Source organism: Oryza glaberrima, chromosome 1, assembly GCF_000147395.1.
Source record: "Oryza glaberrima chromosome 1, OglaRS2, whole genome shotgun sequence".
Classification (NCBI taxonomy): domain Eukaryota; kingdom Viridiplantae; phylum Streptophyta; class Magnoliopsida; order Poales; family Poaceae; genus Oryza; species Oryza glaberrima.
The window spans coordinates 5,834,349-5,846,567 of NC_068326.1; the positions used below are offsets into that span (position 1 = coordinate 5,834,349).

A 12,219-nucleotide genomic window follows, 5' to 3' on the forward strand; every position below is an offset into this window, starting at 1 on the left:
CACAACGTCACGTTTTGGTGGAGAAAAACGTAGGGACTCCCAAACGGAGGAAGACCGATACAGGCGGTCGTAGCCGCGACGTGCACGGCACAGGACAACCCCCCCGCCCCCGCCCGAGTCACCCAGCCCAGCCAGCGCGCGCGACACGACGAAACACGCGCCGCATAGTGCGCGCTCTCGCGCGGCGGGAGCGCGATGCGGCATACGCCTATATGCCTCACCTGCGAGAAGAGAGCCGAGGAGCAGAGACGACGCCGCCCCGCTGCCGACCGTGCGTGCGTACGTGATAGTAGTGCGGTGGCGATCGAGCCACGCGGCCGCGTTTTGGCGGAAAAACGGGAGGTGAATTTGGCGAAAAAACGAGCGGGGTTTCCCCGTTTTTTCCCACTCGGACTCGCACACCACCACCACCCGTGCTCCGCTCGGCTGCAGCTGCCGCCGCTGTTACGGCTTACGGGGGTGCGTGACTGCGTGCGCGTGTGTTACCGCCCGCGCCGCGGTGGCTTGGCTGCTCCGCCAAATCTACCCCCTCCCCCACTCCACTCCCACTCCTCCTCTTGCTGCCGCTGCCGCCGCCGCTGCTGCTGCTTCTTCTCATTCCCCCTCGCCGCTTTGCTTCCCTCGGCTTCGCGCTCACGAGATCCCCACCCCTCACCCCCCACAACGCGGCGGCGCATCGGCCCATGCGGTAGCGAGCGCGAGATCCAGCGCCCAGCAGTAGCAGAAGAAGACGGACTAGGTGCTCGGCGGAATGTCGCACCGCGCGCTGCCGCCAATGCCGGACACGCTGTCGGACGCGTTCGCCGCCGCGGTGCTGATGTCGTCGACGGACAAGCCGGACACGCTGCCGCCGGGGAGGCTGTCCCCGGTCTCGCCGCTCACGCACTCCTCATCCTCCAAGCTCCCCACCCCGAGCTCCTCCTCGGGCTCCTCGGGCTCCCTCTCGGTCTCCAGGGCCCCCGCCTCCGCGCTCGCCTCGCGGAGGAGCCATTCCGGCGAGATCCCGCTCCCCTCCGATGGCCCGCCCCGTGGGTCGCGCCCTGGCCACCGACGGACCGGCTCGGGCCCCCTCATCTTCACCTCCTGCTCCAGCTCCGCCACCTCGCCGCTCACCAACGCGCTCCCGGCGGGGAACATCTGCCCCTCCGGCCGCCTCGCCAAGCCGCTGTCCTCCTGCTCCGCCGCGGCCACCCCGCCGGCCCCAACCCCGCCCCGCGCCGCCCGCCACGACGTGCTCGGCTCGGGCACCGCCAACTACGGCCACGGGAGCATCGTGCGGTCGCGCAGCGGCGGCGTCGTGGTCGCCGAGGAGGACGCGGTGGTCAGGCGGGCCATGTCCAGCGCCGACCCGGAGGAACTCAAGAAGGCCGGGAACGAGCAGTACAAGAAGGGCTACTTTGAGGAGGCGCTCAGGCTCTACGACCGCGCGCTCGCCCTGTGCCCCGACAATGCCGCATGCCGCGGCAACCGCGCCGCCGCGCTCATCGGGCTCCGCCGCATCGGCGAGGCCGTCAAGGAGTGCGAGGAGGCGGTCCGGATTGATCCGTCGTACGGCCGCGCGCACCAGCGCCTCGCCTCCCTGCATATAAGGTGAGAATTCCATCGCCCTGAGCGGCCTTGGATCTGTGGACGCAGCGCAATTCTCCTGTCCATTTCTTTTTCTCGCATTGTATCGCGAAAACTGCTTCTTTTACAGCACGCGTAACGATTTTTTTTCCCTATCTGACGATCTAAGAAACACGTTTTGATCCAACAATGTAGCTAGAAATAGGAACATAAAATTTTGCTATTTTTAGCGGAGCTTACAGAACAGTCGTGGTCATGGTGTGTTGGGTCACCATTGCACATTTATGGAAGATGATTTCTACAATAAGCACAGTATTTTTATACCTTTCGTCAGAATTCTACAGAGTCATGGAACATGGTTGATCTGAACATGGAATTCTGATTTATATGTTTCTGCATTTCCCTACTTACTATGGAAATAGATAGTTTTCAGAGAATCAGGAAATGCAACCAATACTCTAAACGGAAACATGAGAAGCAGCCAATGTGCTTATGATTGTTCGTTTCTTCCATTGTTAAGTAAGCTGTTCGGCAGTTCTTACCAGCAATCCAGCATATCAATCAGTTTCCTTATTGTATTATGTGATTGTCAAATTCTACCTTTTGTGCAAGTTATCCATTTGTTATTACTAAACTGCAGGCTAGGACACATCGAGGATGCTCAGAGGCACCTCTCACTGGCGACCCCTCAGCCTGACCTCCTAGAGTTGCACAAATTACAAACAGTGGAGAAGCACCTTGGGAGATGTATGGATGCACGGAAAGTTGGGGACTGGAAGAGTGTGTTGAGGGAAAGTGACGCTTCTATTGCGGCAGGAGCTGACTGCTCTGCTATGGTTGGATCCCATCTTTCTTGTACTATGGTGTTGAGTAGCCCTTTCTTGATTAAAGGGCATACACTTATGTAATTCACCATTTGCAGCTCTTCGCCTCTAGAGCAGAAGCTCTTCTACGGCTCAATCAGCTTGACGAGGCTGATCTGGCGATCTCGAGTGCTTCCAAGTTGGACTACTCATCTTCATGCACCTCAGACAATAAATTCTGTGGGTTCCTTGCCAATGCATACCTCTTTTATGTGCATGCCCAAGTTGACATGGCATTGGGAAGGTAATCCGTCGACTTTCTCATTAGATGCACAAATAAGTCCAACTTATCAAAAGATTTTTAGTTTTCCATTTGACTGAAGGGGAAAAACAACCGTCTTGCCATTCCTAGAAGATATTGAGTCTTGTTGGCATGGCTGGGGAAAGAAACACAACAACTTTATTCAAAGTATTTTGACTTAGCAGTTAAGTTGCAAGCCCTCCTGTGTAGACTTGGTAGTCTATGACTTGACATTACTGAAAATTGTGCAGGTTTGACCATGCTGTCTCTTCTGTAGACAAGGCCAGGATAATAGATCAAGGAAATGTTGAAGTTGTAACAATGCATAACAATGTGAAAGCTGTGGCCAGAGCACGATCTTTGGGGAACGAGCTGTTCAATTCTGGAAAATTTTCAGAAGCTTGCTTAGCTTATGGTGAAGGGCTCAAACATCACCCTGTGAATCCAGTCCTTTATTGCAATAGGGCAGCTTGCAGGTTCAAACTAGGTCAGTGGGAGAAATCCATTGAGGACTGCAATGAAGCACTCAAGATTCAACCCAACTATCCAAAGGCTTTGCTCAGACGTGCGGCTTCCTATGGCAAGGTAGCACCTTTCTAGTTTGATGCTCTCTTCTTTTCCCGATGTAGAACTTTGTCATAAGTTCTTATATTTTTTGCTCTTCTGGTGGTTAGATGGAGCGATGGGCAGAATCTGTGAAAGATTATGAAGTTCTTAGAAAGGAACTTCCAGGTGACACTGAAGTGGCGGAAGCCTATTTCCATGCCCAGGTTGCTCTGAAGTCTTCTCGGGGTGAAGAAGTATCTAATATGAAGTTCGGAGGAGAAGTTGAGGCAATTACTGGAATGGAACAATTCCAGATGGCTACATCCTTGCCAGGTTTGTTTTTATCAGAAGTCTTTCTTTGTTTCCAAATCCAAATGTTGATGTCCCTATTGTAGATTATGTAAGCTAACTCCACAAAAACCTAGTACAGCATATAATGGTTGAAAATCATAATAGTTCATATGTACATCAGTGTATTAATAATGGGCTGCCAAAACCTGGCCGAATTTTTGGAGTTGCTAGCCAAACAAATGTCCACACCTGCTCAGTTGACAATACATGTTCATCTTCTGTATTCAGGTTTTCATCAAACATATACCCACCCCTTTAAGCTCTATGCATCTACCCTAAGAGAAAAAAAAAATCAAAAGAGAGTAAATAAATAAGCATTGCAAGTGACGATCTTCAATGTATTAAACGTAGTATCAGCGAGGTAGACATTAATCCAAATTTAAATCAAGCTGATCTCTGAAATAAGTTATGCGAGTTGTGGCATATCCTTGGAAGATGCAATGATGCGATCCCTTTTAACTGATATTACCATGATGTTACCTGAATGAGATATTTATTGCCCTCTTGACATGCTTGTTCACTTTACTCAAACCTCTGCCCCAAAAGGCTGTTAACATATGTGTAGTGCAATCAAACTAAGCAAACCAATCTCATTTGGCTTGTAAAATAACACATTATTATATATTATTTTTTCTCTTCTAATATTCGCTACTCCTTAAAAAAGAGCAATCCCATCTGACTATTTCAATTAATCTGACATATTTGGATGCTTTTTCTGCTCCTTTTTTGCACCTGCAGCTCATTATTTTGACTTACAGCTGTGTCTCAGGAATAATTAGTATTGTAATCTTGACTTTTGCTGATAGGGTTAAGGTTGTACCACATGTTGGTAGTACTTGTTACTGTTTTCTGCCGTGCAAACAAATCTTCACATGACATTTGCTTTCTGCCATTGTCCTAATGCTAGTTGGAAGTACATCATTTGGTCACACTCTTTTGTCTTTTACCATGCCCCTCTGTACTGTCCGGTCACTTGTTTCTCTATCTTCTAGGTTCTATCAGTGATGGTTGTTCTTAACTTTTTATTTCTTTGTGCTTTTAAAGTATTTCTTATTGACCTGTTTCTAATTTACAGGTGTTTCAGTCATCCATTTCATGACACCTTTAAATCAGCAGTGCTGCAAAATTTCCCCATTTGTGAATACCCTATGTACCAGATACCCATCTATCAATTTCCTCAAGGTAACTAATGATGTTTCATGGCTCATTCATATCTTTCTTATCTTTGGCCTAAGTTTTCTCATACTTTTCTGCTGCCAACTTAGGTCGATATAAGCGAGAGCCCTGCTGTTGCACGCGCAGAAAATGTGAGGACGGTTCCAACATTTAAAATATACAAAAATGGTACAAGAGTGAAGGAAATGATCTGCCCCAGCCTACAGCTCCTGGAGTATTCAGTGAGGCATTATGGGATTTAGTCCATGAAGTGATGACTTGATGTTTCCTCAGGCCTCCAGCTTTCCCGCAAGCGACCACTGGCTAGCCAGGACAAAGCCGGTGAAGTTTATCCTGATGAAGACAACAACCATGAAAGAAGACCAAGAGCGAAGAGGAATTTTCCCCGATCTCATTCATCCGATGACCTTTTCTATTCTCCCCTTTTCACCATTTGTTGATTACCTGCTTAATTTATTCTTTTCATTTGTCTCATGCGTACATCATTGTTGCCAAATTCCTTTAGAACAAAAAAAAGGACCCATCTTCCTATTCTTGTGAAGAACGACTGTAAATCTCTCTTCTTTTTTTTTTTTTTTTTTTTACTTCCATGTTTACCAGACCTCCCAAGGAAAGAAAGGTATAGATGGCATTTGTACTCTTTACATCCAACTATGTAATATGGAAGTTTTGCCAATCCATGGTTATTAATCCAACCACTACTATGTCATGTCACCCATGTTCTTTGGGTAATTGGTCCCTGCTCTACATACACTTGGTGTAGTCCCACTAACTACACCTCATGTGGGTGTTTCCTGGTGGATTTTGTGGTTTGAACATGTGAGAGCTATCAGCTGTTGGTCCCTGAAAAGATAACTCTTGTCAAATAATTGTGCTTACATACCCCAAAAGAAATAAAAAAAAAAGTAGTTCGTGAATATGGATGGGCCATAGCCATTCTGACAATGTAATAGTCACACACACACACACTCTCTCTCTCTCTCTCTCTCTCCCTCTCTCACACACACACATACACACACACACAAAGCAAGTATATGGAACTATCTATGCAGATGTGATCTGTGTTACATTACAGTGACTGAACACAGCACGCAGGACACAAATGTTGCTGATGACTGTTGCTGGTTAAGCAAAGCTCATGTAAGTTGAATAGCTGATGATGATGATGAGGAGGAGAAAAGTGAGAAAAGAAGCCCCATCGGATGCCTTTGTCGACCGTTTAGTTAGTTGCTAGCTGTACTTTCATGAGACACCTGGTGGGCCCGGTGCCCATGAGGCCGACATGTTAACATCGAGCCCTGGCGTGTTGAGGCGGGCTGTTTTGGCAATTTTCCTCACGCTCCAGATCGGCAGCCGCATTATTCCTGTCCAATCACCGTCTCCACAAGGCATATGCAGACTCACTTGCAGTGGCCCTGGCTTCTTCTTCATGGGAAATCTTAGGGGATCCCTACTTCGATTTGCCTTTCACAGTCACAGGTATAGGTAGTGTTGTGATCGACTTAGGCCCTGTTTCTTATAGCTTGAGATTATTATAATCTAGATTATTGAATCAGATTACTATAAACTGGATTGTTATAATCTGTAGTAGAATAAGCAGTTAGTTGTTTCTTTCCTAAATTATTAGAGCCTAAATTATTGGATTTACAAGTCTAAAGAGGGAGTGGGGTGGCATGGTGGGTAATTTTTCACCCAATAATCTGGAAAAAGCTCACATAAATGAGTTTATCAGATTATAATAAGCTGGACTCCAGATTATAATAAGCTACTTCAATAAGCTGTCTGTTTCTTTCAGCTTACTTCCAATAATCTGGATTATAATAATCTCAAGCTGAAAGAAACAGAGCCGACTAATGTCTCTGGTTTGTCACGCTATATTTTGTAGGAGCGTGCTATAATCTTAGCTTAGTACCATCCTTATCATAGACATAACTTGCTAAATTTTGCCTGATATGTGGCAGGGTTTTTTTTAGAAAATCAAAAGGAAATATGGCATGCTTTAGGGGAAAATAGAAGATTAAAACATGTGATTTTTTTTGGAACATTTTTATTTTTATTTTAAAAATAAACTCTCCTAAAATTTATTTCTAAATCTGAATATTTTGATCACGCCAGCCGTTTAGCTGTTGAAACAATACGACCATACCGATCCGGTTCGCGTGACAACGTTATTTGCTCATGCCAGCCCGGTTGACATGACAACATTGTTTTACCATGCCACTAAGTCTGGCATGGCAACACAAAAATATCAAACCCGCTACAGGTGCGTGATAGTGTTGTTTTGCATGCCAGATGTTATGGTGTGGTCAAAGAAAATAGATTTTAGAAATAAGTTTTAAAAGAGTTATATCTAAAACAAGAAATTTAAAATGTTAAAATAATAATAAAATTTTGAAACCAAAGTATTTAAGCTTAGCCAAGTTGTTGTAAGTTATAAGTGTAGCATGCTAAACTTTAAAACTAAAGGCCACTTTCGATCTTATCAAATTTTGGTAAGATAACAAACAAAACATACTTTGACCATTACTATCTTACTAAAAATTTTGGCAATTCTCAGAATTTAGCAAAGACATCAAAGCAAACAAAGCCAACATTATCGAATTTTGATAATGCCAAAGTGTGTCAAAATTTGGCATTACCAAAATGTGGTGTGGTTGATGTTGAGTATAGTTGTGTAGACGGTGTGTCCCATTGCTAACTGTTGAGAAAATATGACAAGTCACAACTATAACCATAAAGCAGTATAGCTTAGAAATAAACACCATTAAATGTTTCGTATGAACTGATTGTCCTTTCATGCTTAAAGTGTGGTTATTGTGGGCCTTGTAATTATTAAATATTTGTGTCTGAACTTTCTTCTCCTCTGTCACTCTAATGTAATACCTCAGCTCCTAAATCCTTATTAGCCCAAGTACAAATACATATTTATATATAGCATTCTAATTATACTTTCTTACCCAGTGTTGTGTAAAAGGGTTAACCTAAGCGCCACGTATGAAACGTCTCGGTGGTGTATATGTTGGCCTTATCTTATATACTCTCTATATGCAGCTAATCTATGATTTATGAACACCCAACCATGCATGGACTACGTCGTCCTCTGGTTGATCCATTGCACAATCATAATTCTTCCATATGCATTGATCTTTTGGGTGCTCTGTGTGTCTGCAAATATGGAGTAATTTTTTTAAGAGAAAGAGTATGGTTAGCTGTGATTAAGGAGAAGAGAGAGAGAGAGAGAGAGGACCAAACTGAACCGAGTCCGGTTTTTGGCCCAAGTGAAGGCAATTGGGCCGGTATATATATAGATAGCCGATCCTAGCAAATTTAGGCCCAATTAATCAGCCGGAAATGGTCCAATTCGTGGCAGTAGTACGTTTGTTGCATTTCCCAGGAGCCCAGCAGCTTTGCTTCTTCGTCCATGATGAAAAAAAAAATAATGCTATTATAGGGATTAAAAATAGTTTTTTCATAACACATAATTATATTATGTTGATAGCGAAACTCCCTCCTAAATTAGAGAAAGAAGAGCTTATATAAATCCAGCCAGTCCAACATGATGCATAACATAATTCTTGACTCCAAAGTTCAATGCGTACATGTACTATCATACATTTAATTTTGGGGCATTTGCAAATTTGCCACCGGTTTTTTTTCACTTTTACAAGAATGCTACTTGAATGACAATTCTAGTGGTAATTTTGTAATAACGATTCAAAACAGTGGTAAATTTACAATTGCCCCTTTAATTTTCCGATGATTTTTGCGTTCACAGGATAGCTCTCAAGTCTGGTAGCGGTGATGAACATGCGGCGGGGGCCATAGCATAGCAGCATGCATCTGGCTGGTTCCATGTTCTTGTATGCCCCAAAGTCACTCCCATGATTTCCCCCAATTTCTTTTGCCATTTCATTAGTGGAGCACAAATGTTCGTATATGTCAAAATAGCATTAGTCACTTTCTTCTGTCTTTAATAAAATGGAATTAAAATTGGTCGGCGAATCTTTCGGCCTACCCGGCTAACAACAAAAGAATAGCAGAGGTTGAGAAAATTAAGAAACAGGGTGATCGATGTGCACTTCTCAGTTCTCCAGGGTGACTCATGAGCATTGGACGACGAAGCTACAGCAGCAGCAGCGTCGCTTTCGCCTTATCCTAGATTCTTCATTTTTCTTCTTGCCCTTTTCAGATATGATACTTGATGCTGATTGATTGTAGCAACGATGGGCTGTTTCTGACTCTCTCTTATCTCCACGCAGTTATATTTTTCAACTCATCAACATATTTATTTGTTGTTTGAGAAACACAATATAACTCAACCAACATATCTTGAATTTAATAAAGTTACCACAAATATCTTGTTATCGATTGGTACATCATCTACCGCTGAAAAAATAATTAGTCGTAAATATGAATACCCGTATTAAATCTAGCTAAAGCTTAAACACGAATAGATCAAATTTAACCGTAATATATCTAATTAGTTAAGCTACTCTTCATCATAAAAATATGTGTTGATCGCTTGTGTCGTCCGTAGTCTGAGCAATAAGTGGTTTAAGATTCGTGAAGACTCGACGAGAGGGGCCGGGGATATTAATTAGGAGATGAGATCGCGTCATAAACTCTCTGGTTATTGGCATAGATTTCGACAGTCCAACTGCGACACATGAGCAGCCGGCCCGTTTAGTTGCCCGTGCAAGCTACCACCAGCTGCTGCAACTGCGACGGTAGGACACTGTTACATTCGTTTCAGCGGTGTGCGACTCGACTATGTGAATGGAGGGCATACACGGATACACCCATTGTGCTATACCAGCATCACATCGTTTACCATAATGACACTGACAAATAAGAAAATAGAAGGATGAGACCTACGGACCAGTGACTGTAATAGTAAAGGATCCTCATCCATCAACACTTTAAATGTCTCTATCTATATGGGTTTTTTTTTTTTACTCCTTTCAAATCTCTAATTGTTATGCACAGTATTATGTGTTGTGTTTTTTTTTGAAGTAAAAAGACTGAAATTAATCTAATTCTATTATTTTTTTTAAAAAAAAGTTCATGTGGTAATACAAATAGATGCAATCTATTCGATCGGAAAAGATGTGCAGTCTTCATTGATTTTATTATCAGTAGACCCATTATAAAACATCTCTTGATTCACTTGTTTTATGAGATATTTTACGGTCCCAACAAAATACGTGGGTACGAAAGTTTCTATAACTTGAGGTATTGATACCTGAAAATATCAAGTTCTACACTGAAAATAGAAAATATGATACATCATGTTACCTTTTAAATGATGGTAAAAGGAGAAATTGGCCATTTGTCCAATTAAAGTATGACTATCAATCTAACTCTATTATTTTAGAGGTTCGCTCATTCGACCTAGGTTTTCAAAACTAAAGATCAAGGCTGACTATATTCCGTGAAGGCAATGTAATAGTGTTAACTAAGAGGCAAACTGACTTGGCTTATGTGTTAACTAAGAGGTAAACTATCAGTGTTAACCTAGCGCCAGCCCAGCCGCACCGCTGAACTAACTTGGGTTGGGGTCGGGGACTGAATAAGGTTGGGGCTAGGGTTATGTAGGATAGGGGCATTTTGATCAGTTTGGGCTATAGTAAATACATTTTTTTCTTTTTTCTAAATGAAACCCTAATGGTGGAGTGAAAACATGGTCAGGTGATAACTAAGATTTTCGAAAGCGGGATCAAATAAAAAATTAGAAAAAAAGTTAGATTGGTAGCTAAACTTCAAAAAAGGGTCAAATCAGCAATTATCTCATGGTAAAATTACATTTGTTCTATTTATAGTATTTTATGCAGATGGACCTCTTAGGGGCTCGCTTGCAAAAATCATTAGTTTCACATATGGGCACCTAAGAAGGCCACTTGTAAAAATATCTATATTTTCATTGGTAGTTCTCTTAATGCGGATGCCAATGGGCATTTGACCTAGAGTCGACCTCTGTCAATTTTCGTAGATGGATCTTTTTTTAGCTCGCCTATGATAATATAGGGGTTTTGTCTACACAAAGGTAGTGTCTTGTGTTTGAAAATGCTGCTATATTTTTATTCAAGTTTAATTAAATTTAAAGAGATTTGACTTGAACATAAACTAAATGACATAACAATGTGAACTGAGGGAGTATTTAATTATTAATGGTCAAGGCCAATACATCATGCATCTACTGCTACTGAACTGTACAAAACTCAGAGGACGACGACAACCCGGCCCCAAAGCTAGTACGTACGTGCGGTGTTGGCTGGCTGTCGCCTTCTCGCAGGTCGCGTCTGTCCAAAGCTACAAGCTTAGCTAGCTGCCCGAGATAGACGACGATGGAGATGGATTGCTACAGCTTTCGCTTCAGGCCGGCTATCTGAATCCAGATCGACCGACCGGCTGTGGTTCTTGCAGTGGCATGCAGTGATGGATTCAGAGATGTCTAGCTTGTCCATCGATCAGGGAGGAGGCAGAAGCTGATGCGGCTCTCCCACTATAGCCCACCAGCATATGCGTCGCCATGCATGCTTGTTTGTCCATCTACTACTGGACCATGTGTCGATCGATCGGCTAGCTAAGCTTAAGCTAGCTATAGTGTTGGTACTGGCTTGATCCAAACAATGCCTTCTCTACTTCTTTGTCGGGAACTGCATGCATCCTCACCGTTACAACAAATCAGTGGCATAGCAAAAGGCATTGTGAAGATGGGAAAAAGATACTCCCTCCGTTTTAAAATATAAATATTGTTTACTTTTAGTAAAAAAAATATCTATATTTTGGAATCATGGGAGTAGCTTCTAATGATTGATAATTTATTTTCACAGTGATTTCTAGCTACGTGTGTCGGTGTCGAGCTTAAACGGTCACCGGCGCAACCCGAGAGCAAGAGGTGGTTTTATCGCAGCCTACATATATCTTAGATATCACTCCGCCATGTATATCGTTAAGCGTTGTAAACTCTGTAAGATTGTCGATATAAAATTCCTGATTCTAAGCTCACGTCACCATTGTTGGCTTTTAGCTCCCCCTAACCTACCTAGTATTGTTGATATAAAATTCCCCAATTGGCCGTTGAGATGAAAAGGAAACTTGTGAGCCATATGATGCTTGTTGTGGTTTTATATGTTGCATATGGTTTACGTATTTATAGGTTGGTTGAATGAATTACTGGTGATGGTTAATGCAGAGACATTACCAAAATCATTGACCATTAATCCGGTTGAAGGACAGTTAACAATGAACCAATACAATCGAGTTATTACGAGGATAAGGATATTCAACATTAAGAGAGATAGTGATATCTGTCGAAATTAAAGATCTATGGCTGGTTTAGTTCCAAAAATATCACATCGAATTTTTGGACACATGTATGTAGCATTAAATATAGATTAAACAAACTGATTGTACAGTTAGTAGGGAAATCATGAGACGAATCTTTTGAGCCTAATTAGTCCATGATTAATCATA

General features: G+C 42.9%; 1 protein-coding gene across 1 annotated transcript; it reads left to right on the forward strand.

The window, feature by feature from the left end:
- The first annotated feature begins 466 nt into the window (after window positions 1-466).
- On the forward strand, window positions 467-5,279 carry LOC127760760 (inactive TPR repeat-containing thioredoxin TTL3-like). Its single transcript, XM_052285059.1, has 7 exons — window positions 467-1,590; window positions 2,207-2,402; window positions 2,489-2,673; window positions 2,922-3,255; window positions 3,345-3,549; window positions 4,643-4,749; window positions 4,833-5,279. The coding sequence occupies exons 1-7, from the start codon at window positions 752-754 to the stop codon at window positions 4,983-4,985; spliced, it is 2,019 nt and encodes a 672-aa protein (XP_052141019.1). The 5' UTR covers window positions 467-751; the 3' UTR covers window positions 4,986-5,279.
- The last annotated feature ends 6,940 nt before the right edge of the window (window positions 5,280-12,219 follow it).